We start from the raw sequence: 27,352 nt of genomic DNA on the forward strand, positions 1-27,352 counted from the left end.
AAGGTCTCAGTTCTTATTTGAGAATCGGGTCTCATTGGACTTGTTGTGTTGCCCATGGATTTTATCCTCCTAGATTGGCATACTAGGATATTCAGAGTAGTGAAATATTTTGACTGTGTCAACCCAGCCCATTATGAGATATGTGCCCACAAAAAAAGCAGTATTCCGGTGGCACCAGAAAACAGCACACACCACTAGCAAGTTTCACAATATTGGTTCCTGATGCCCACACAATGACCTCAACTGATGATCATGTGCCACCGGAATATATTGGCTGTGAGTACTCAGAAAAAAACTTAGGGCCCCATTAGGGTGGTGGTGTAGGGACCGGCCACCAGTGTTGCGGCGGTCCTGCACCACCAATGAAGATGCGACCGCCACTCTGGCGGTCAAATCCCATATTGTCAACATTGTGGCGGGTGGTGCTGTGAGCAGCACCCGCACCAATGCCAGAAATACAGGTTGTGCATGGTAATGAGGGGGGTACCCCCCAATTTCAGCCACGCCCCCCCTCCCACCTCTCTGGGGGCCTGTAAGGGGCCCCCAAAGCAATACCTGCATGCCTTTCATGGTGGCATTGCCACCGTGGAAAGGTCTTCACCACCAGGCATCTTAATATGGATGGTGGTGTCTTCGAGACACCGCCACCATATAATGCCCGAGTTCCGCCCAGCCGGCAATCGTAAAGATTGCTGATTGGCAGAAGTGCAGCGGACAAACTTTCCGTCCGCCGCGGTACCCCCTGCCATGGTAATATGGTGGGCATAAATGGCGGTCGGGCGGGCAGTCATGGCGTGCGGATCAGCACACCATCATAATAACCCCCATAGTCTCCCTTAACGTTTGTCTTTGCCAATAGGAGGATGGAACCAGACCCTTTTTCACAATTAAGGGGTTGGCACCAGACCTATAGAGCTACCCTGAACTTTAGGGTAAACAAAAGCATTTAATTCCAGAGTGGGTTAGAGCCTCTTGTTATGGGTATACTCCTTTGAATGAAGCCGGAAAACATAAACTATGAAGTAATACCAAACCTGAGCCCAGCTCTACAAATTTACTTGGAAATGTGTCTTCCCCAGTATGTAATGGTGGGATCCAGCTGGGGCTGTTTATTGACATACAGTCATGATAGGCACTGGGGTTTTAACCATTGTGCTTTATTTTACCTGCTCTAGTCTTCTATTATTAGTTTAAATACTGATTTTTAAAATATACTTTTAAATGGACATTTATATTTGTTATATTTGACAGCTAAGCTACTATGTTATGTTGCGTACCTGAGCCCAAACTACATACCACCTCCTTGAAAAATCCTTACTGCTTGACTAACGCTACCACTGCAGATCCAAGAAAATGGAAGGATATATAGCTAACCTTTTTCAAGCAACACTATCCAGTGGCGTAGTACAGTGAGGGGGAAAGTCATCCCGCAACACCATAAAATAATCCTCATATGCCCCAAAACCTTAAAATCGGCTTATATAACAACAAGAGGCTCCGTAAAGACAAAAAGTGACTGTGCAGCGTACATCAAGTACTTCTAATCAGCCACAAAACCTAGAGAATAGGCCAGACAACTGCTCTGTTACCCCTCACTCCCAGTCAAAGCGCCTTTCATTGTGCAGTATATGACCTCGTGCACATGTGCCTGAACACAGCCTTTCGGGAACAAGCTTTAAATCTGCAAACCTGTATCAATGGGCGTGGCCTTTATCCACTGTGTTAGGACCATAGAGACCGCCAGGCCACCCAAGGAGGCGGACTTTGCTCTTGCTGGTCCGGCCCTTAGCAGTGCTTTGCCGCGGGAAACATCATTAACAACGAAAGCATTACTACGCGTAACGTTTACAACGAGGCACTTACCACGTAAATGTCTTTTCAACGCGTATGCCTACAACGATCGTCTTTACCACGAAAAAAAAACCCGTAGGATTAAAAAGGGGGTTTGGGGGGGTCTCCCCCCCATAAAAATATGATCCCGCCGTGCCAAAGAAATCAGCGTCGTAAGAGAGGAAGCGGAATAAACTTCCGCTTCCTCTTTACGACGTAAGAGCGACGTGGTAAAGATGATGAGGGGAAAACGAATTCCGTGGTAACGCATGCGTGGAAAAGGCATGCGTTGTAACGGAATTTGTGGTAACGACATATAACCCTTTGCCGCCACTCATGATCAATCTCTGCCTACCTGCACTTCCGGGAGCTGATGGCAACTCAAGACTTCATTAACTCTCCTCTTCAGGAAAGTTATCACCAGTGAAGGAAGGCCTATCAATATTTACCATAAAGCAACCTGCACTAATGGATGCAGCAAACACATCTATCATGCTGTATGACTCAAGAGAACCCTACATATGTTGGAATTATTTAATCAGAGCTTAATATGTATGTATAAGGTGCATCGCACTTTATGAAACTTGCCCAATCATGACGCCAAGCGGTAGGCACCGTTTGTCTGACCACGCGGTCCCAGGTGGTAACCGGAAATGTTCTGAATTTATGCAGGCCCAGCGGAAACATCTGCTTCCAAATAACAGTTTAAAGAGAGGCCACTGGACACAGACAGATGCTGCAAAGGACACCGCGACTTTAACTGTGCTCTCTGGTGGCTTCATACCTCTGTCGGTAATTACCGCCTATGGCCTCCGCCGCACGGCCGGCCTTATTATCAAATCTTGTATGAATTCACGCACAGACACGTCTGATGCTGCTGAACATTAATTATTGACGCTTCTCGTTCACTAGGTGCGTCTTGGGCTCAGATGATTAATGTATCTGAGGATATGTGGTGCCAGCGGCTAGAGGGACGGATATCTCTCTAGTCCTCTAAAGCCTGGCTATATTACAGGGTGTGACATTTACATGGTGTGTTGCAGCTACCACTTGGATAAAGGAGGGAGGGTATGGAAAACAGAGGATTTGTGTGCGGAATGCATGATCTCCCTTACTCCTGTATCTCCCATGGTCCCTCATTGACTCCACGAGCTCGACTTCACTAAAGTCTCCCGCCACACAGAGCCACAAAGCGGCTATTGGGCAGCAATGAGCTGTATAAAATAATCATACTCTCTGCAGTACAGTGTCTCTATGCATGGACTGGCTTCAGCTACACTTAAACAACGCTATTGCTGACTATAATAAAGCCTTATAGTCCACCGCAGAGGGCTATACTGGTTGTTAAAGGCCCTAAACCGGAGCTATAAGCCCTAGACGCAGGTCTTTAACAAGCGGTAAAGCCCGAAGGCAGAAGGGCTATAAGGCTATTAGAACATTCGACCCACTGATGGAAGAATGTTCTAAATTAAAAAGGAAGGAACAGAAGGAACAAACACTGGAATGGTGATGGTCCAGGCATATACCAACCATTATAAACACTGGGCCACTCCGTTGTCTTTAATGGATCTCCCTATATTCCACTGCTCTAATAATGCGATGTGGTGAAAAATATAGGGGTACATTTACTAAGCTTTAGCACCGTGTTTGCATCACAAAAGTGTCGCTAATTGACGAAAAATTTTTTTTTACTAATTTACTTTCCAGCTCTAAACCTGTTTAGCGCTGGAAAATTGCTTGAAAGTAGCACAAAGAAGCTCTGCTTTATATTACTTAGTGCCAAGGGGCCATATCACGGATGGTGCATCGGCATTTCCATGCAACCACCCACGGTTTCTGATGTTAAGCCCTATTTAGTTACAACATTGTCAAGGCTTAGCGTCAGAAAACAGCGTACGCTTTGACCAGGTGCTATTACAGAGAAATGCTTTCATTTCTCCTTTTCCCGACTGCATTTGTGCAGCATTGTACAGCACACATGCAAGATGGGAAATGTTTTTCGGTTAAGCTAAGCCTATTATTTTGTATTGGAAGGGTTTCCTTCCAATACAAAACCTATGCTAGTCTCAGTAGACACACTTTCACTATGATGCAAAGGTGTGTACGTGATGCACACCAGCATATTTCTGCATTGGCGCTGGGCAGATAGGAGTAGAGTGCCATATTTCTGTAAATATGGTGCTCTCTTGCTCATTCCTTCTCACTCAATGCAGCATTTGCGTCTGCAGCACTGCGCTGCATGATGAAATGAATAAAATGAAAAAGAGATTTATATAGCGCAATACAATTACCCGAAGGTGTCAAGGCGCTAGCTCATCAGGTAAAATAAGTTGTAAGATCTTAATTCAGAGTCAGAGATTAAACAGCCCTGTTTTTAATGCTTTCCTGAATGCCATCAAGTGAGTTTTGTCTTTTAACCTCTGTGGAAGAGAGTTCCAAAGTCTGGTCGTACCGACCAGAAAGCTTCTGCCACCCCAGGAGCTTTTCTTGAACCTGGTAATCACCAGATTGTAAGACTGAGCTGAGCGTAGATGGCCTGTAGGAAGGTACTGTTGGAAGTTCTGCTTGAAAAAGGCTGGTCCTATGTCCTGGGTTGCTTTAAATGCTGTGCAAAGAGCCAACACTTCTTTTCCCTGGTAACCAGTGTCACTCTTTTAGTGCAGCAGTGGCAGATTTGTGCTTGGGAATGTCCAGCAAAATGTGCGCAGCAGCATTTTGTACAAACTGTAGTTTACTCAGGCATTTAGTCCTGAGATTGATAAAGAGACTGTTGCAGTAATCAGCTCTGGAAATGATTCAGTAAATCTAGGCCACAGTTTTTCGTGGATATTTTTTTTGCTCTAATAGGTTGTGCTAATTCGAATGGAGGCTCCACTCGTGCCCTTCTTATTGTTTTATAGGTTGGCACGAGACCTTTATGCCAGGTTCATATTGAAAATGCAGGCCCGGACTGGCCATAGCGGGCACCGGGCAATCCCACGGTGCGCCACACGGGTGGGGGCCGGGTTTGGGCCCCTAGGGGCCGTTTTTGTTACAGGACCGTTTTTGCAGCATAGTCGCAAAATCGGCCCTGTACCAAAATCGGCCGAAAACCGGCCCCTTCAAAGAGCTCGGAGGCACCTCCCCCCCCCCAGAGTGGGGAGGGGGGGCTGGCCGAGCACTTTGCCGGGGCTGGTTTTGTTTCCCAGTCCGGCCTTGTGAAAATGGGATTATATCCCAGTTTAATGGTGCTAAACAACTGCACAGACAATACTCTACCCATCCGTATGTTCCTCTGTGGAATGGGCATCATGTGCTCAGGCTACTGGGTCGGAGTTTGCCCCTGTCTGTCATTTATTAAGTATGCGAGCTGCATAAACTGTAGGGTTGAGAAGCATTAGACCCTCAAAGTGGTCCAGGGGGACTACATCGGAATTCCCGCACAGGCAACACGGAATGGGGGCAGGAATTCCGTCCCATTCCAAGATCCTCCCTGTTAATGGGGAACAACTGCAGTAGTTGCTGTTTGCACTTTGATATGATCATTCCTAATTGACAGGCTGATTTTTCCCCATACATTTACCCCTTACATTTACCTAGGTGTTAACTGGAGAGAAAAAGTTGTGAACAACAGATCACGGTTTGGTGGAATTACATGTAAACTCAGTTTGGCTTGGAACTCCCATTAATGGGTGAAACAGAAATCACGAGCTACTCAGAATCCGGGCTTTAGTGTCCTACTTGGGCCACCATACCCATTTCCATAATCCCTGGGGAATCATGCTATTCTGTGCATGGGTTTGCAGGCTGAGCCTCTCTGGTGGGAGGAAGACAGTACAGATGCTAGATAACAAGAACAACCAGAGCTGATGCATTGAGTTGTTTGGGGATTCCGGAAGACCAGCAGCGCTCCACCAGTAAAGGTGGCAGCTCCCTGTGGAACAACCTCTACAGGGCACTGATTGCTGCATTCATTGAAGCCCAAGAACCACCAGTAAAGGTGGCAGCTCCCTGTGGAACAACCTCTACAGGGCACTGCTTGCTGCATCAATTGAAGCCCAAGAACCAGCGAGGGCTCGGTCCCTGAATTTCACACGGTGGGCCCACAGTTCCTGTAGGCCTTCGGGATCGACTCTGTTGACAAACCCAAGTCTCTCAACCTTATCAAAGCCTCAGGGACAGATCACATATAAAACATACTGGCAACAAGAGAATATTTTATTTCTATAAATAGATTAGGCTCAAACCCACCACCAGCCCATTTCTGCCTGCCACTTCACAAAGAGATGTCTGAGAAATTGCCCCACGCCCTACTGAGTGGCAGGGAGAGCTGCTGGTGCTGGTGCTGCTGGTGTTGGAGCCGCTAGTGATTCTGCACAGAACAACAAAAATAAATGATGGTCGCTACCTGCCATAAATTGCTTCAATGCCTCGTCACAGGTAGATAGCACTACAATTAAAATATAATGCAATACTTTCCATAGTGTGTGCCCTACTAACGCTGGGAATCATACTATTGCTTTTATATTTGATGCATGTGGTGGAAGAGGCCGGTATTAATTTACATACAAGTTACTCTACTTTGCAGTGTGCAGGTCCCCCACCAGCGAAGGATACTGCAAGGCTACCTCCAGGGCAGGTAGGTCCCTGCTTTTTCAAGCCTCCTGTAAAGCTGTGCACACCCAATGCACCTTCGCTGGGGAGGCTGCATAAGCCCCTGACAAGGAGAGCGCATCCTGCATATCCCACAGATCACCTCCAGTCTCTGGGTTCACTGTGTTATGCCATGTCAACTACACAGTGAGGTAGTGCATGGTCTACATTTTCGTGGCTTCCTGCCTCTTGCCCAGCAGGGACTCAAAAAATGTTGTCTTTGAGTTTGCTACACCCCAGGCACATGCACTCTACAGACGCCATCTTAAATTATGATTAACAGGGATCCATATGCATGTTCCAGACACTGAGTACATCTCGAATTTGGACCAGATGGAATCCCTGCTAATGTGGAATTTTAGGAATTGGGTTTCTGTATGGCAGAGGTATGCACCCTGTTCAAGAAGGAACCACAATCCTGGTCTGGGTAAGTCAGATTCACCAACACAAAGGAGGGGAGAGGACCATTATTGTTTAAACTCCATTACCCCAGGCCCCCAAATACAATCAAATGTTCACACATAAGGGGTATGTAGAGTACACAAGAGACACAACCAGGAAAAATGTCTCAGTTTGGAAAAACTGCCCTCACTCACATACCGAGGTATGTGACATGCTTCATCATAGGGCCTGCTACAGACGCCCTGGTGTAGCCACATCCAGGGCGGAGCATTAGGGAGGGGGAAAAAATAATAATAAATTCCACACTACAAGACGTACAACCAAATATTGTAAATACGTACAACGAGTAACAGAAATAAGATGCAAAACGTGCAATGAACACCCTGTGGCTAAACTGATAGTGCGACAAAGAAGTGCAGTATAGGGATGTGATTAAAACTGATTAAGGGTGCCAATAGAAAGAATTACTTTATTAGACACAGTTAGGTACCCCTACTAGGAATAAAAATAAGAAAAGGATAGGAAATATTTGTTGAGAAAATGAGGTTCCTCAAGACTTCCCTCCTACCACTGCTGAAGTCAACATGTTTTGACCGCTTGAATTGTGCCTAAAAAGGTCACCCCGGTCTTCATCAGGACTGTCGCGATCAGTGCCACTGTCCGCCCTTCCGTAATTCGGTCACAGGGCCTTCAGAGGAGAGTAGGTCAACCAGATCCGTACTCTTCCTAATCTTCTAGTTGTTCAGTGGAGACTAATCCCCGTAATGTGGGAAAACATTCACTGAAAAGGAGCAGAGAGTATTGATAGAAACACACATTCTTCCCACCACTCACTCTGCAAGCCCCTAAAAATGTACAGCATCTCTGAAGATGGTGTTACTTCTAGATGTATTAAAAATGCTCATACAGTTACAGCAATAACAATGTATCTGTTCCGTTTATGCTCGGGTTCTTGACTTCATCCCCTCAGGAAAATAGAGCATCGATCACCTCATCACCACTGGTGACGATATTTATAGTGCTTTTATAAAAGGGCAACACACTGCCCGCTACCAGGACCGCTCAAAGTACCCCCGTGACCCAACACACACCACACACCACACGCATAAACCACTCAATAATAAAATGCAAGTTACTTCTAGCCTCAAAACAGGCGGGTAACCCACTCGTAGATCAAACTCACCGAGTTTATGTATTTCACAAACCCGAACTGGTGTCCGCCAGGAGGGTCTCCCTGAGAACAGAGTCTGCAAGAGAGTAATGTGTAAGGTTTCTATCTCTCATCTAAATAGAATCTCCTTTCAGAGACTCGTCAGCGGTCCTAACACCGCCCGTGAGAGCAGCCGTAAAGATAACATATGCACCCCTCATCCAACCGCCTTACCGTTCTTTGGGTATAGCCCTGCCAAATATGCCTGTACCTCGAGACACCCCGTATATGGGAGACGCCGTGTAGGATCAGTAACTTAACGGAGAATGACCCGTTCCCTGCTCCGCCCCTGGCGCACCACGTCATTCACGTCATGACGCCACGACGTCATGCGTGGAGCGTCTACGTTCAGACGTGAAATGTAGTTTCTAAAGGTTTCACTGCCCAAGGGAGTTGCGCGATGTCAGATCATCGGTATTACTTGAACTGAGATCTTCCCGTTACACCCAAAGTGAATATACGTGGTCCAAGCCGCTTTTTAGATAAAATGCAGAGTGTCTGCAACAAAATGGGGAGGTAGACAGGGATTCATTAGAGTATTCCCCCCTCCCTCCTGACCCCCTTTCAGAATGGCATTAATCCCAGGATTTTCTTTTGGGGATGATATTGTCTCTGACATTTTAGCAGGGCCGTCCCTCTTAGGAGATAGCACAGTCACAGCAGTACTGGCACAAGGGGAGGGTTGGGATACCCTACTGCAGTGGTCTTCAAACTTTTTTATTCCGCGCCCCCCCACCCCCATTGTAGAAAAACTATTTGCCGGGCCCCCCCTCAAAATATTTCACAATTATTTTATTTAACTGGCAATGTTTAACCCCTTCGATGCTCATGACGAGCTCAGCTCGTCATGAGGTACACCTCTCGTACACTCATGACGAGCTGAGCTCGTCATGAACAATGGGAATCAATCATTTTCAGCGCACAGGATAAATCTGCACCGCACCGATGGTGTTAAATATATCTAGACTTATTTAAACATTGCAGCTGAGTTCTGTCACTGGTTTAGAAATGCAAACAAATACATGATTTCCAAACATACTATTCCGGTGAGGCAGGCCTTACTAATGTGCAAAGGATCCTGTGTGGTTATTAAAAATGGCAGTGTGAGTCTTGGAGAAAATTTGAAGTCCCTTCCCTTTTGACACCTTTTCCCAGCCAGGATTTAAATGACAAAGGATGTGAATGATGGCCCATTACAGGCATGCTTACTGCTGCTCATTTTTTAGGCTGAAAACAAAGCATAATGTTTCTTTTGGCCAGAGCCTGGCGCCCCCCCTGAGATCACTCGAGGTCCCCTTAGGGGGTCCGCCCCCCAGTTTGAAGACCTCAGCCCTACTGGAACTTAAGAAAACACAGGTCAAAACTATCCTTCATGGGGCAATCCTAACAGAATTTTTATGGGTGAATGCAACCCCTAGGGGCCTTATAGTAAATAATGAACCACTCATTTTCTTGGAAGATGAAGAATTCAGACGCGACTGGGCATTAGTGTCTTGGAAATGTACCAGGGATTGGTTGGTTCTAATAATCCGGACAGCCAAACGGCTAGCAGATGCTCTCCTAATCAAAATACAGACAACGGAAGCAGGATTACAAGCAGATAGTGTAATGACAACATTTGATCACAAACTTGAACAAATCAATACTGAACTTGCTGAATATAGGGACCAGCTGATCCATTCTGAAATCTCAAAAATTCAAAAGGACCTGAAGAACTTTTCCAGAGAGAAGGCATACCCTTGCAGATTGTGTTCTCAGGGATACCCTCCTGGCGGACACCAGTTCGGGTTTGTGAAATACATAAACTCAGTGAGTTTGATCTACGAGTGGGTTACCCGCCTGTTTTGAGGATAGAAGTAACTTGCATTTTATTATTGAGTGGTTTATGGGTGTGGTGTGTGTTGGGTCACGGGGGTACTTTAAGCGGTCCTGGTAGCGGCTGTGTGTTGCTCTATTATAAAAGCACTCTAACTATCGTCACCAGTGGTGATGAGGTGATCGATGCTCTATTTTCCTGAGGGGATGAAGTCATGAACCCGGGCATAAACAAAACAGATACATTGTTATGGCTGTAACTGTACGAGCATTTTTTAATACATCTAGAAGTAACACCATCTTAAGAGATGCTGTAAATTTTTAGGGGCTTGTAGAGTGAGTGGTGGGAAGAATGTGTGTTTCTATCAATACTCTCTGCTCCTTTTCAGTGAATGTTTTCCCGCATTACGGGGATTAGTCTCCACTGAACAACTAGAAAATTAGGCAGAGTACGTATCTGGTTGACCTACTCTCCTCTGAAGGCCCTGTGACCGAATTACGGAAGGGCGGACAGTGGCACTGATCGGGACAGTCCTGACGAAGACCGGGGTGACCTTTTTAGGCACAATTCAAGCGGTCGAAACATGTTAACTTCAGCAGTGGTAGGAGGGAAGTCTTGAGGAACCTCATTTTCTCAACAAGACATTTCCTATCCTTTTCTTATTTTTAATCCTGGCAGGGGTACCTAACTGTGTCTAATAAATTAATTCTTTCTATTGGCACCCTTAATCAGTTTTAATCACATTCCTATACTTCACTTCTTTGTCGCGCTATCAGTTTAGCCTCAGGGTGTTCATTGCACGTTTTGCATCTTATTTTTGTTACTCATTGTACGTATTTACTTTATTTGGTTGTACGTCTTGTAGTGTGGAATTTATTATTTTTTCCCCTTCCCTAATGCTCCGCCCTGGATGTGGCTACACCAGGGCGTCTGTAGCAGGCCCTATGATGAAGTATGTCACATACCTTGGTATGTGAGTGAGGGCAGTAAGTCAGAGTCACACCATAAATTAGCCCATTCTAACCCTCCGGTCACTTGGCACAGATCAAGCAGTCTTAACTTAAGAGGCTCTGGATAAAGTATTTGTGCAACACTTCAAACAGTAAAAGAGTGAAACACTACAAAAAGACTCCTCGCCAGTTTACAAAAATAAAGTATGATTTTCTAAATCAAACAATACCAAAATGACAAAAATCCAATGAGTAGAAGACAAATATGAATTTCTTAAGATTAAATGTAAAAATAGCGCTTAGAAGCAATAAGCACCTATGACAGTTAGCTGGTCGCACTGGACTGGGACAAAGTCAAGAGTTAAGGCTGACCACAATGGAACGCAGGTCGGATGCAGGAGCCATGCACAGACCATTGAACAAAGTACCTTGATCCTGGTAGCAACAGCAAGATGCTTGGTGCAGCTGAGCGATGTGTAGGTGTTGATCCAGCAGACAAGGTGATGCACAGATTTTTTTCACGCAGTGGTGGCGAATCGCCGGTTCTTTAGATAAAGCTCCGAACCGAAGAGCATTGGGTCCGTTGATGAAGTGCCGGGTTTCTCCACAATGTTGAGGGGATGCGTTAATCTTCCCACACTGCAGTGGTAGCTATGCAGCAGTTCCGATGCATCAGTTCTTTAAAATGATGTGCTGGTTCCTTGTGCGATGCGCTGATTCTGCTCCCGCAACATAAACATCGCATCGGTTCTGCTTCCCGCAGACAGAAAATGCATCTGTTCGACTGTCGCAAGCATCTAGATCAACTTCCAGTGGACCAGGCATAGGAGCAGGTTGGGACACTTTGATTTCTCTGAGTCTCAAAAACATGAGGCAAGCCATCAAGCCCTTGGAGGTCACTCTGGGTTCAAACGGAGTACAGTTCCTCCTAAGCAGGGGCAGAGGATATCAGGCGGCAGTAGCACTGCAGAAAAACAGTTCTTCCAGAGGAGCAATCCAGCAGAGTGACTGTCCTTGTAGCAGCACAGCAGTCCTTCTTTCTGAGTTTCTATACAGGTCCAGAAGTGTCTAATTTGGTGGGGTCAGAGACCCAGTACTTATGCCTTATGCCTTTGAAGTGGGCCAACTTCAAATATGGGCCTTTGAAGTGTACAGAGGTCCTTTCTTCCTAGTTCTGGCTCCATACTCACTACAGGGGGTAATCAAACTATTGTGTGGGATCAGGACACTACTCATTCAGCTGTGCCAGCTCCTGCCTCTCATCCTGCCCAGTATGAGATATCAGGATGCAGATGGGCAATCAGACACACCTAACTTTCCTTTACCTGTAGCTGTCTAAAGTGAATGCACAAACTCAAGCTGTCACCCACCCCAGGCGTGAATTAGAGACAGGTGGCAGGCACATAGAGCTTTGAGAGCAGAGAAATGCCAACTTTCTAAAAGTGCAAAAACAACAGTTGATGGACAGAATGCAGAACAATGTCTTACATTCACCCCAGTACAGAGATCTGGGCCTAAATCCATTGTTTTTTTGCTCTCCATGCCATTCCAGTTCGAACCCAGCCATATGCAAATCAGTCTTGACCCTGTGCCCCATGGGAACAGTCCAGCCTGAACTGCCAAGCCAGGTCCTCCCTGGACTGGAAAAAAACATCCTAGGACCGGTTTCAGCCCTCCTCAGCCAGGATAGCTTGATTCCAGTGGCATGGAGAGCACGGGACTCACGTCTGAGCATACCCGTCCCACTCGGGGTGACAAATGCAAAAACAACAGTTGGTATTGCTTTGTTTGCCCAAAGTTGGCAGGGTATGCCCAGAGATGGGTCCCTTGCTCACTCTACCACTGGATTCAAGATAGCCTGGCTGATGAGGATTATGAATCCGAAACCGGTCCTAACATGCTTGTTTCCGGTCCAGGGAAGACATGGCTTGGGAGTTCCGTCCATCATCCCCTTTGGTACAACTTTCTAAAAGTGGTACAAAAGGGGGTGGTGATGGACGGAGCATCTGAATCAATCAAACACTCACACCCAGTCAAAAGATAAGGGGTTTAATCCATCACCGTTCTTTAGCCCACTCTGCCACCCCAGTTCAGACATGGCTATATGCAAATCAGTCTGACCCTGTGCCTCATGGGAACAGTCCAGCCCGAACTGCCAAGCCATGTCTTCCCTGGACCGGAAACAAGCTTCCGAGGACCAGTTTCTGGCATTCCAGCCGTCTTCAGCCCGGCTTGCTTGAATCCAGTGGCAAAGTGAGCAAGGGACTCACATCTGAGCATACCCTGCCACACTTGTGGCGGCCAAAAGTGGTACAAAAGGGGGTGGTGATGGACGGAGCATCTGAATCAATCAAACACTCACACCCAGTCAATAGATCTGGGTTTAATCCATCACAGTTCTTTAGCCCACTCTGCCACCCCAGTTCAGACATGGCTATATGCAAATCATTCTGACCCTGTGCCTCATGGGATCTCTTGACTGGGTGTGAGTGTTTGATAGCCATGTCTGAACTGGGGTGGCAGAGTGGGCTAAAGAACGGTGATGTATTAAACCCTGATCTTTTGACTGGGTGTGAGTGTTTGATTGATTCAGATGCTCCGTCCATCACCACCCCATTTTGTACCACTTTTGGCCGCCATAAGTGTGGCAGGATATGCTCAGACGTGAGTCCCTTGCTCACTTTGCCACTGGATTCAAGCAACCCGGGCTGAAGACGGCTGGAATGCCAGAAACCGGTCCTCGGAAGCTTGTTTCCGGTCCAGGGAAGACATGGCTTGGCAGTTCGGGCTGGACTGCTCCCATGAGGAACAGGGTCAGACTGATTTGCATATAGCCATGTCTGAACTGGGGTGGCAGAGTGGGCTAAAGAACGGTGATGGATTAAACCCAGAACCTTTGACTGGGTGTGAGTGTTTGATTGATTCAGATGCTCCGTCCATCACCACCCCCTTTTGTACAACTTTCTAAAAGTGGCATTTCTGAAATAGTTAGCTTAAATCCAACTTTACCATTAAAGAGGATTTATCATTGTCATTCAATGATCTGAAACATGACAGAGCCACTCCTCCATCAGGAATTACAGCTTAAAGGTGTAATAAGGAATTCCCAGTGTTAAACTATAAGAGGAGTAGGCTTCACAGCAGTAAAAAAGTAATGTAGGTGTTTTTCACAACCAGGACATTCAAAATACTTAAAAGCACATGTCCTACCTTTTACTTACACAGCACCCTGCCGTATGGGCTGCCTAGAACCTCCCTTAGGGGTGACTTATATGTAATAAAAGGAGGGTTTAAAGCTTAGCATGAAGTTTTTAAATGCCATGTCGATATGGCAGTAAAACTGCACACACAGGCTCTGCAGTGGCTGAGACATGTGTAAAGGGCTAATTGTGTGGGTGGCGCAGTCAGTACCACAGGCCCACTAGTAGCATTTAATTAACAGGCCTTGGACACAGGTAGTGCAAGCTACTAGGGTCTTACAGATAAATTAAATATACAATTTGTGGATCAACCAATGTAAACATGTTTAGGGGAGAAACACATGCACTTTAGCACTGGTCAGCAGTGGTAGAATGCTCAGAGTTTTAAGCTCAACAAAAAGAATCAGAAAAAAAGGGGGTAAGCAGACAGAAAGTATTGAGGAAGACCACCATAAGGCTGACAGGTCTAACACATGTCACCCCCCCCCCCCGGCTGAAAGTGGGGAGAGCTACCCAAACTCTAGGAAGTTCTCATCACTAAAGTGGGAAATCTGGACAGACCATAGGCATTGTGGTGGTCTAACCCTAGGCTGTGGTAGACCCTAAAATCCATAACCTGTCGGGAAATGGACCACATCAACAATTTTGGATTCTCACCCCTCATTTGCATTGGCCACCTGATGGGCCTGTGGTATGTCAGAGCCAGGAAGTGTGTCCCAATCAGGCATGGTCTCAAGTTCTTCAGTGTCCAAACCACAGCAAAGGCATTCCTCTCAATAGCATTCCACCTTTTTTCCCAGGGAAGCAATCTCCTGGAGATGAATGCTAGAGGTTAGTCTAGGCCCTCTTCATTAAGTTGTGAAAGTACTGCCCCTATGCCATGCTACGAAGCATATGTCTGAACAACATATTCCCTGGAAAGTCACAGGCCTTGAACACAGGAGCTGTGCACATGGCGTGCTTTAGGGAGTCAATGGATGTTTGGCATGCCTCTGTCCAAATCATATTCCTGCGCTGCTTCGTTGAATTCATCTCTGTCAATGGGGCAACAATTGTGCCATATCCCTTGACAAACCTCATATAGTACCCAATGAGGCCTAAGAAGGCAATGACTCTTGGGGAGCTCCCAGGCCATGATAGTCTCTATATTGGCCTTGGGGAGACTGAACCTTACCCCTGCCTACCAGGTGTCACAGGTACACCACAGACCCCTGCCCTATCTGGAACTTACTGTCCTGCATATTCAGACCAGCCTGTTGCAGAGTCTGAAGCACTTGATCCAAGTAGGCAGCACTGAAGGCCTCCATTCCAGCCAGAAACTGGTTGGCCAGCGGTGGCAGGGGCCTTCTTGAGTCCCAAGGGCATCACTCTAAACTGATAGTAGCCCTCTGGAGTGGAGAAGGCCGGTCTCTACTTTGCTCCCTCAGTTAGGGCGATCTGCAAGTATGTATTAGAATAGTGAGAGACTCCTCAAATGTATTTCTTTATCAACTGTTGCTTTTGCTTTATTCCTATTGGTTCTTAGTGTGTGGGCCTTGAACCTATGTACTAAATGTATGAGGCTTTTGTCTAAAGCCCTATTAAAGGGAGAAATGTCCCTTATATTGGGAGAAGACCTCTTTCCACTATCTGAAGGCGAATCTATGCTGGATATTGTCTGAAATTCTACTGAGTTTTGCTGCATTTTCTTTCAACTGCTTATTAATTTAGCCTGATGGCCCAGCTCGTGCCTTTTTTAATTTAATTATTTAAGTAAACTGCAAATGAAGTTCCTTGTCTGTCGTCCTTTACTAGAAATGCTTCGTTCTTGCCTTTTGAAATTTTTCCACCTCACTGGTTAGAGGCGGCAGACCCGAGAGCAGAGGACGGCCCGGGACCAGGGTTCGATTCCCGGCGCGGCAGGTTTCTGAACCAGGGTCAGCGGACTCGATAATTCTCTCGCCTCGGTGCCCACTCTGATCAGTGATCACACTCGGCAACTCTGGGCATTAGCTTGCCTCATCTTCACTAACGGCCCCACCAGACCGCTGGGGATGCCTGGTCTCACCCTGGCGATACCCATTAAGGGACCATCTCTCAGGGAAGCCAGGAAGGGTTTCGCAGCGGTCGAAGCGCCTTGGGACCCTACGGGTAAGTAGTGCGCTATATAAAATGCCTATACATACATACATACATACATACATACTTACTAGGCGAGCGAAGGGTCCAGTGAAGAGCACCAACATCTGGTAGGGACTACACCGCTCCCGGTCCGGTGCCAATGCGCAAGAAGGAATTTTATGCATAAGTTTGCTCTCTTACACCTGACCACCCACTTCTCTGAATCCTTCTTTCATTCACTGGTGGGCAAAACTCTTTGGGGCATATTTACATGAAAAGTAATGAGTGCTGCATTAGCCTTCTTGGCTTAACGCCGCGCTAATCCACTATTGAAACGCAGGGCTGCACCGTATTTACAACAATACAGTGCAGTCCTAGTTTCCCCCTGTGCTGGCGCTAATTACAGCTGCCTAGAGCCTACGCAGGCACTCTTGCACTATAGTGCTGTGTTGTGTGAAAGGCTGTTTATGTGCCGGATGGTGTTTCTTCCAACACATAAATAATCTTAAATGGTGATTTGTAACTTCTATGTGTACTGCATTGTGCAGCACACATAGAAGTTGCAACGTGTCATTTTTAAAATGATTGCGTATGTGCAGGAAGGGACACCTTCCTGCACTTAAACAATCATCCATGGCGTTTTGCGGTTCTTATTTGTGCTTCACAATGCAGCACACATAGAAACAGAAAAAACATGAAGAAATAAAGCATTTCTCCTCATTGCACCATGTTAAGACCAGGATTTTTTTATCTTAATTTTGGAGCTGCGCCATATCTACCCCACCCTTGTATATATATGGCACAGCGTCAAAATCATTGTGTGTTGCGACAGAATGCCCACCGCAACACCCATTGCCCACACCTTTCATGCTAAATATAGAGTGAAAGGGGGCCTTATTTACAAGGCAGCGTTAAGCCATGTTAAGTTAACACTGACTTGTAAATAAGGTGAAGTCCCTATCGCCAAAGGAACATCAAAAAAGTGATGTGGTGGTGGAGACAGGGGCTTGTAAATATGCCACCTAGTTTCCAAAGCCTCTCCCATCAGAAACACCTGCTCAGTAGTCCAACCGGCTGCATAATGCTCTGCTGCGAGGCATTGGATAGTCACCCTATTTAGGAGTAACCACCATAGAGGATAAAAGCAACAATGTTCTAGACATGCTGGCAGAAAACTCCCAGTGTGTCAGGGACTGGTAATTCACACTTTTGCCAGATGTGCTCGCGTCTAAACTGCACTAATCATCCCTTGGACCACACACTATGAACATGTTTATCTTTACTTTGTCCTGTGATCCTGGAACATCAGCTCCCTGAGTTACAACACGTTTTTTAAAAAGTGTTTTTATTTTGCGCCTGACCTCTTTGTGAATGCTCAGGCTCGAACCTCGGTTGGTAGCTGCTTCCACCAACTCAATGCAGTCAGGTGATGCTGTGGTAACCTCCTACAGAGCGGATCCGTGGATGTGCGCCACAGGTCTTGCGTCTCGGCAGCGTTCTGGTCAGTGAAGGCCAAGGATGGCAGATGTGAGTGCTTGAGAACCACAGACAATTACACTATCACACTTATAGTGGAAAGGTGATCTCACGACATCCGGCTACAATAAAGGTAATCCTCTCCAACAGATGCTTCTTTGAACAATACAGGACGCCTTTAGGATTGTAAATCGCTCTATGGCTCCAGCCTGACTGATGAAGGCTCTGGGCACCTAGCACTTTAGGACCCCTGTCCTACAAAGACTCATGAAATATGTCTCACAGAATCGAAACACAATATGCCAACTTCAATACCTAGGGTGAGCTACTCCATCACCCATATGGAAACTTGGCAAACAGACTGAAAACATTGGATAACTATTTGCCCATACATAAGCATCGTCCTGTTCTAGATGGACCCCTTGACAGGACTTCTCCATATGCTCCTTTGTGCATCCCCCACAGACTCCTACACCCTTCAAATGCTTTAGGGGGCTTCTGCTCTCCCAGATGAGTCAAAAAAACTTCCAATTTATTCCAGTGGAATACATTTACTCCCACTTGTGTGTGCTGTTTTGATATCATGGGAAGGAGCGTTGTAAAACGATTCTTGAATTCAATGATCATATATACTGTATTATTACTTGTGTAATTACCTGCTAACTGTCCATTTCCAATTATCATGGTAAAAACACTATGGGGCATATTTACAATTACTGGCGACGCAGCTCCAGCAATGCTCTGGGGGGCCCATTCTACTAATGCTGCGTCAAGCTTTACGCATGCTTCAAGCAGGCGCAGGGTTTTGACGTAGCATGGGCTCAAAAGTGACTGAGTAAAATCTTGTAGATTTCACTCAGCCACTTTTAGGAGGCGTTCCTGCGCCGGAACGCCCCACCTGCACCGGAACACCTCCTTAAGGCACAGGGCTTTACAACGTGACGCATCTCCCAGATGCGTCACGTTGTAATTAACCCAGGACCATGGCGCATCTTTTGCGCCGCCGCTGCGTCACAAAAGTGACACAACGGCGGCGCAAAAGAGGCGCAAGGGGCTTGTAAATCTGCCCCAGGTCCTGTATTTGTTCATAATACATTGTATATACGTATGACCACTGATTCAAGGCCATGACTAGCCCTTGTTTCCATGTTCTAGATTATGATTTGGTAAAATTTCAATTATGCTGCCATCATTTGTGTAATTTGGGGAATTTCACATTACACTGGTGGTGCATCTTTCCCAAAATTATGCCACAACGCCACTTTGCATAATTACATACCATTTGCAGTTAAAGCATACTGCAAAATATGACATTCACTGTAAAAATGTACTGTAAATAGATAGGAACAACAGAACAAGAGCGGCTGTTCTTCGTGGTTATTTGTTTAAATGCAACCTCCTGCCAAAAATGAACACTCATTTACCGCTAAAATATAGGGACAAGTGAGATTCATGTATTTCATGTAATTACATGAAACTACGCACAATATTGTGTACATCTTACAAAATTATGAAAAAGCACATCATGCCTATGTCACAGATAATCTATGAAGGAAGGGAATACTGTGAAGGCAACCACCTAAAATAACCAGCGAAGGCTTATGACCGAACCCCGACACAAACTGCAGTCTTGGGCAAAGAATGAAGTTCCACAGGAACACATTTTATAGGTTGGGAAGACAACCTCCTTGAGATACTAGCTTCTACAGCAACAGAATGGCAAGGAAGGCCTGTTGGCCCCTACCTAATGTCTGTAAACAGCTAGATCTTGAACCCCCCGCCCTGGGCAGCAGCCCCCTGGCCCTCCTCGGTGAGATCATACGGGGATTCAAGAGGTTCCCACCGCACATGCTGCCACAGCAGCATCTGGATGGCTCTTTATTTCAGAGATATCGCCTCCTACACCAATTAAAACCCACTTCTGCCCTTGTGCGGCATCTGTGTTATTATTCATATTCCTGTCACTGCTGCCTGAACCCATCAAGCCAGGAATCCTTTATCCTATTTCACACTTACCTGCGTCTTATTAAATGCACTTCGGGCTTTCTATCATTGTATTTCCAGCATTGCTGAATTTTATTACATTCATCCCGGATCTCGCCACTCTTTCTAAGCCTTTTAATTAGCCGGGCTACCAGAAAGTGAGCCGCGCGGTGGATGCTTTACTAGGCTGAGATGAGTCTGAACCTGGCGATGGTTTTAAACCTCGCTGACGTAGAATGTATACCACCCTTCTCATTCCTGTATATCATGGGTACTCACAAACTTTCTCTAAGGGGCCAAATTTACAGTGTAGTTTGTGGCCGAGGGCCGCACCGGTGGGGGCGTGGTCAGTGAGAGAGGGGGCGGGGCTAGAGACAAAAAAAAAACTGTGACCATGAGGTTGAACACATGCCCTGGCCGCGGATGTCTTTGTCCACTGAGCCACCAGACCGAGCATACACACATACCTCTCTCTCTGTCTCCCTCCCTCTCTCTCTTTCTCTTCCTCCCACCCTCTCTCTATTTCTCTACCTCCCTCTCACTCTCTCTCTCCGTCCCTCCCTCTCTCGTCTCCCTCACTCCCTCTGTCTCCCTCACTCTCTCTGTCTCCCTCACTCTCTCTGTCTCCCTCACTCTCTCTGTCTCCCTCACTCTCTCTGTCTCCCTCACTCTCTCTGTCTCCCTCCCTCCCTCTCTGTCTCCCTCCCTCCCTGTCTCCCTCCCTCTCTCTGTCTCCCTCCTTCTCTCTGTCTCCTTCCCTCTCTCTGTCTTCCTCCCTCCCTCTGTCTCCCTCCCTCCCTCTCTCTGTCTCCCTCCCTCCCTATCTCTGTCTCCCTCCCTCCCTCTCTCTGTCTTCCTCCCTCTCTCTTTCTCCCCTCTCTGTCTCCATCCCTCTCTTTCTCTCCATCCCTCTCTTTTTCTCCCTCCCTCTCTTTTTCTCTCCCTCTCTCTCTGTCTCCCTCACTCCCTCCCACTTCCTCCCTCCCTCCCTCCCTCCATCTCCCTCCCTCTCTCTGTCTCCCTCCCTCTCTCTGTATCCCTCCCTCTCTTGGTCTCCCTCCCTTTCTTTGTCTCCCTCCCTCTCTCCGTCTCCCTTTCTCTCCATTTCTCTGTCTCCCTCCCTTTCTCTAACTGTCTCCCTCCCTCTCTCTCCCTGTCTTCCTCTCTCTCGCTCCCTCTCACCCTCTTTCTCCCTCCCTCCCTCCCTTTGTCTCCCTCCCTCCTTATGCCTCTGCCTCCCTCCCCTCCCCTGTCTCTCCCTCTCTCTCCCTCCCCGACTCTCTTTCCCTCCCTCGCCTTCCCCTGACTCACCCTCTCTCCCTCGCCCTCACCTGACTCTCTCTCTCTCCCTCCTTCTCCCTCCCCTGACTCTCTTCCTCCCTCCTCTCACACTCCTTCCCTCCCCTCACACTCCCTCCCTCTGTCTCTCCCTCCCTCGCCTCACACTCCCTCCCTCTGTCTCTCCCTCCCTCGCCCTCCCCTCACTCTCACTCCCTCTGTCTCTCCCTCCCTCGCCCTCCCCTGACTCTTACTCTCCCTCTCCCTCACCCTGCCCTGGCTCTCCCTCCCTCCCTCTCCCCTGACTCTCCCTCTCTCTCCCTCCCCTGACTCTCCCTCTCTCTACCTCCCTCCCCTCACTCTCCCTCCCTCCCCTCACACTCCCTCCCTCTGTCTCTCCCTCTCCCTCCCTCCCCTCACTCTCCCTCCCTCTGTCTCTCCCTCCGTCGCCCTCCCCTCACTCTCCCTCCCTCTGTCTCTCCCTCCCTCGCCCTCCTCTGACTCTCACTCTCCCTCTCCCTCACCCTGCCCTGGCTCTCCCTCCCTCCCTCTCCCCGACTTTCCCTCTCTCTACCTCCCTCCCCTCACTCTCCCTCCCTCCCCTCACACTCCCTCCCTCTGTCTCTCCCTCCCTCGCCCTCCCCTGACTCTCACTCTCCCTCTCCCTCACCCTGCCCTGGCTTTCCCTCCCTCCCTCCCTCTCCTGTGACTCTCCCTCTCTCTCTCCCTTCCCTGACTCTCCCTCTCTCGCCCTCACTCTCCCTTCCTCAACCTCCCCTGACTCTCCCTCCCTCTGTCTCTCCCTCCCTCTGTCTCACCCTCCCCTGACTCTCCCCCTCCCTCTCTCACTCCCTCCCTCGCCCTCCCCTAACTCTCTCACTCCCTCAACCTCCCCTGACTCTCCCTCCCTCTGTCTCTCCCTCCCTTGCCCTCTCTCTCCATCTCTGTCTCCCTATCTCTGTCTAGGCAAGGTGTATTAATTCTATTAGAAATATCACGAAAAGCAAGAGCTATTTCCTGCACACATCGAACCACCTTCCCCAGCCTTCCCAAAATCTGCAGCACATTATTAGTGACTCCCTAATGTAGAGGGTGCACGAGAGCTGGCTGGACCACTGCAGCAGAGATCAGGTGTAATCCGGAGGGCAGAGATTCCAAATAAGGCTGGGCTGATTCAGACTTTCATCCCTTCAGTGTCGATAAAACAAATGCTACTCGAGGCTGCGCAGAGTGATCTCCGAGTGGCTCGGTTCAATCAGTCACGGGGTTTGTCCTGATCACTGTAATTGTCCAACCATCCCCCCCCCCCCTCCTCTGTGGCAGCCCGGGATGAGTCAGCTTGCCTGGCGCGCACACAGCCGGAGCACTTCACAGGTCTTTAAAAGACCATTAAATCGTTAATGAGGCTTTGTTCTGTTTCACCTCTTCTGAGGCCCCTGCAGCTCCACTCTATGGCTGGAATTTCCCAGCCCCCCTAGAGCAGAGCCTCTCCGAGTCAGGCTGCATCAACCGCCGGTGTTTACTAAAACTCTTGATTTATTTTTTTTAAATTGGTACATGTCTGCATGGTCCGGCGGGCCGCCAAGGAAGGCTTGCCGGGCCGCCACCGGCCCGCGGGCCGTACTATGAGTACCTCTGCTGTATATCCACAGGGAGAAATAAATATCTTACTGGGGCCTCATTTACAATATTTTGATGCGCAGCCAGCCTTCTTGTTGCTCCACCGTGCGTCAAAATAAAAGGGCTGTAATGCGCTGTATCTACAAGATACAGCGCGTAGATATGGCACATTCCTGTCCTTGTCCTCTGCGCGGGTGCACAAAGGTATTTCTCCTCATTGCGGCTCCCTTACGCCTCCCCTGAGGAGGCACGGGAATCTGACGCATTACATGGTTTACAAAACCTTGTAAATCTTGGAATGCTTCAGGTTCCATGCATGCTGCGTGGGAACACCCACAGCAACACCCAGGGAACGCCCCTTTCACGCAGAGTAATACGTGAAAGGGGCCCAGATTTACAAGGCCATGATAAGCCAAGCTGGGTGGCTGTACGTGGCATTGTGAATATGGGCAGGCACACTGTGCGGCCGGTGCATCAAAAAAAGTGTGCACAGGCAGCGCAATGTGCAATTGGCTTATAAATGAGCCCCTTATAATCTATTTTAGAATATCTGTTTTACTGCAATTCTTTCATTTCACAGTGCTGTAAATATCGGGTGTTAGAATTACCCAATGTAATGATGCTCAAGTTATTGGCCTTTGAATGATGAAGGGCTGAATCGGCCCTCTTTGATTTCAGATTTGCCATCTTTAGGTCACACAGATGTCAACATCAAGAACTTAACTCACTGAGCCACCTTTCATAAGCTAAAGGTCCAGTGGCACCCCAGGCGAATGAAGAATGACAGGATACTCATGGTGTAATTTATGGAGTGGAAGATAGGGGACATCTGCGGTGCACTGATGAGGGTCTGTGACAGTCACCCTGGTAGCTCCCTCTACACTCACGAACCAGCTGTTTTAAATATAAAGTGAGATTTACTGTAAAATCTCGGGCAACCAGGAACAAATCTCTCCTTCGTTTGCAAAAAAAATGTACGATTTGAAATCAAGGCTTGTCCTCGGACTGGGAACCCCTTTATTATTATTTTTTTCCCTCTAACACCTGTCTTTCCTTCAAGAAAACTGAGCTTTGTGATTTTCTACTTGGAATAATTTCTAGGCCACTGATATCCATACCTTACTCTGCTCAGGACAGTGAAGTCCTCCTCTGCCTTTGGGGTTATGTTGGCGCTATAAAAATGTTCTTAATAAATGAATGTAGTGTCTTGAAGACAGAGTCCTGGTATGTGCTGTGTCTGAGATGCTGTAAAATGTAGTCCTGGGTAGTGAACTTTGCTCCGGTGGCAGAGTTTGCAGAGTTTTCTGCACTCCGCGGAGCTTGATGAGTGCAGAAAACTCCGCTTTGCGATGTGCAGCGGAGTTTTTTCCCCGTTCGCGATCGCAAATGGTAAGTTTGTGAGTGCCAGCTGCCACTCAGGCAGAATTTCTACCCGAGCGGCAGGAATACCAGCACAAACTGCAGTTCACACTGCACTCCGCCACTTGGGGAACTTCGCAGAGTTTTTTTGTAACTTTGCGGAGTTCAGCATAGCACATTTCTGCGAACTTCGCCCAGGCCTGGTAAAATGGGGAGGATAGCAGGGGATGATGTGTGTGTGTGTGCGTGTGTGTTTGTGAGGTCTTGCTCTCCTTTGTACTAAACGTTACACTCGACTACTAGAGCAGCCCTTGTCTTGTCTGTGAGGAGACCTACCCCCAGCTACAACAGAGCACCTACCTTTAATGGCTATCCTTTCTGAAATGAAGGTGATATTGTGCCAGACAGCTGAGATGGAAACAGCAAAGAATAATCCGGAGGCCGGTTCGGCCTCGGTGGACTCCCTCCCAATGTCTCTCGTGCCTGTCTCTCCAATGGTTGGTTGGTCTGATTGTGCATGAAGTTATTGTTGAATCCGGCCCGACCCTGCCCTTGCCTCTCCCTCCTTCGCCAGGGTGGCTCCAGGGTGGCCCTCTTATACTGGGGGTCCTGTGGCCCCATACAGGTCCGCCAGGGTCTGAAACTGTGGCCCCCACTCTTCCAGGTACTCGTAGCCGATGTCGGAGTCACCGGCACTGGATTCCAAGGCGCTGAGGGTGCCCACGGAGGAGCCCTGGCCCTCGTAGCCGTAGATCTGGATGGAGTCATAGGGTGGCACGCTTGGGTCCTCGTCCACCTCCCTGAGCCGGCTGCCCAAGAACTGCTCCATGTCAGGGGCGCCGCCGGGGCGGCCTGGCTGGCCATGTCTGATCGAGGGCTTCTGCTTTGGCAGGACGTCTCGCCGGGAGGCGGCAAAGAAGCCCCCACTCATGCCGGGGCCCGCGGCGCCGGGCGCAGCAGCGTTGGGGTTCTGCAGGGCCGCCATGTCGAACGCCTCTGTGTCCTCCTCGCCACCGCCCTCGTCATCGTAGGTGATGATGTTCTCGCGCACGTCCTCCTCCTCGTAGACGATGAGGGATTCTTTCTTCTGCTTCCTCAGGGCAACAAATAGCACGACAATGGCTAGTGAGAGGGAAGAGACAAAAGACACCGGTCACTCATATCCCCAGTAAACTGTCTCATCACCTCAACATCTTTCTCTAATTCATGCCTTTAAGTTAATTTATTCTTTTCACTCATTGATTGAAAGTCAGTTGTGTCCCTGCAGGCGTGCAACGCCAACGCCCATTGGGCTCAAAGGGGTTCAGAGCCAACCCCACCCCCCAACCCCCCCCCCCCCCCCCCCCCTCCCCGTCGTGTGTGTCAGCCGGGCTGAGACAGCTTCCCGACTGGCGTCCGTCCTATCGCAGCCGCACCCGAGCACTTCAAAGGGCTTTAAAAGACCATTTACTTGTTAACGAGGCCTTGTTTGTATTCTCACCCCTTCTTAGAGCCCCTGCATCCCCACTCTGCCTATTGCTGGAAGAGTCTGCCCCCACTGCCCCGAAATTTTTGTTCGCCCTTCCCCAAATGTGGCTCTAGTTGCGCCTCTGTGTCCCATCATTCTTGTACATCTCGTTTCAGACCTCTGTCTGGCTGACATCTTCCTTTCACTCGTCTGGTATAACCTCTCCCCTCTCCCCTCTGTCTATGATGATGTTGATACATCTCAGCAGGTGTCCCTTGCTGAGTCAAGATGGCCACCACCATAAGCAATTGACAAGTACATTTTCTTCCCTTTCTATTAAAATTGCCACGCCACATTTCTTTCCATAAACCGAATTTATAAATGTAAGGCATTTTCAGAGAACTGTTAACGCGTTTCCATTTTTCGTGAAGCTGCATGTTTTATGCTAGGGGACTCGCCCAAGGTATTGCTCGAAGTGGGTAGCGCAGCTGTAGCCTGCCTCTCAGCCTTGAGAGGTCGTACTGCCCATCTGTGCCAGGCGAGGGACAGCAGTACAGCATATTGACTGACACCTAGTGGCCAGAGTAAGCATAACAACAATGGAAGTCTTTGGAAGAGTATGCACTGATGCAACAGAGACAGTAATTGTATATTTACAGCATCACAGCAGTAGATGTCTTGCAGGGAGCAAACACTGACAACTAGTGGCCGGCTAAGGTGCAGAACTAGCACAAGCCTGAAAAGAGCAGGCTGCGGTTGAGCAGTAAGTCCCACTGCTCAGACCGGGCAACTGGCTCAGGTATTCGAGAATGCACTCATGGAATTGTCTGAAGTCCTGATGAGGTTAGACCCAAATGCAGAAGTGACACCCAGGGTTCAGTCACAACATGGCATTAGCTCAGATACTGTGGCCAAGCACCCAGGGCAAATGTGGCACTGAGTATTCAATTGGTACAGAGGTGTCTGAGGTCCTTGGGCGAGCAGACAAAGGTGCATACAGTGGATGCCACTGACTAGGTGCTCTGAGGGTGCAAGCTGATCCTCAGTGGCCAAAGAAAGCAATACACTATTACGGACGATCAACAGTGCAGCAGTGAGAGCTGCTGGACAGGCACTGTGTACTGTAGACTGAGGTCCTACAGGGTACAGATAGATATTGGTACAACAATCAATTATCTTTAGGGGTTAGAAGAGTGTAGCATTGGCTGGAGTTCTGCAGAAGAGGTCACATGGTTATGTTTGGCCTTTCATGATAAGGCCATCCAATGCATGGAAATTAGGACATGACCCCTGTGTCTCTATCTGGTCCCCCATAAGTCTATGAAAGAGAGATGGGTGGAATGCTTGATTTCATCTCAGCCACTGGTAAACACTAGGGCCGCATCCCAACTCATCGTTATTTTGTGCGCCGTGCCACCTCAGTTTCCCTGGCCTGACATCACAGAGTTCTCCGTTCTCACTCATTTAAAAAAAGAGCAACAGAAGGAAAACTGCAAATGTCAGAAATTGCAGCCATCTGTCGCAAGGCATTCTTTCAATGGCCACATGCCATTCTCCATTAGGCGAGCCTTGCACCGTACAGGATTGTCGTTGTTTGTGTCCAGGTTTATTTGTGTTTTGCTGCACTGTTTACCATACTTAATTCAGACCTCACTGGGACACCATAGGAGGACAGGTGGATGCTGATGACCAGATACATAAGTATACAAAACAGTGCTGGATGGATTGTCTATATTAATCTCAGTTACTGGTAATCACTCGGGCCCGCATCCCAATCCATCCTTATTTTGCACACCATGCCACCTCTGTTTGGACCCAGCTATATAAGCTCATCAGTCTTCTATACTTAAGTGTCACCATGGTGTGCAGAATAACGATGGGTTGGGATGCAGCCCGAGTGATTACCGGTGGCTGAGAATAATTCAAGCATTCCATTCATCACTGCTCTGTATACTTTCGTGTCGCCCTAAGTAGGACGGGTATGCCCAAACGTGGGTCCCGTGCACACTGTCTCACTGGAACCAAGCTGTACCTGGCTGGCGGGCCCAT

At 48.1% G+C, this 27,352-nt stretch overlaps 1 protein-coding gene across 1 annotated transcript in view; it reads right to left on the reverse strand.

The window, feature by feature from the left end:
* CDH24 (cadherin 24) overlaps nt 1-27,352 on the reverse strand; it is a 722,601-nt gene that overhangs the window by 24,685 nt on the left and 670,564 nt on the right. The window contains exon 12 of the mRNA XM_086923669.1: nt 24,217-24,978. Coding sequence (XP_086779795.1) covers nt 24,452-24,978 — 527 coding nt within the window. The 3' untranslated portion in view covers nt 24,217-24,451. The remainder of the gene's footprint in view (nt 1-24,216; nt 24,979-27,352) is intronic.

This window comes from Lissotriton vulgaris, chromosome 5 (genome assembly GCF_964263255.1).
Source record: "Lissotriton vulgaris chromosome 5, aLisVul1.2, whole genome shotgun sequence".
NCBI classification, from domain to species: domain Eukaryota; kingdom Metazoa; phylum Chordata; class Amphibia; order Caudata; family Salamandridae; genus Lissotriton; species Lissotriton vulgaris.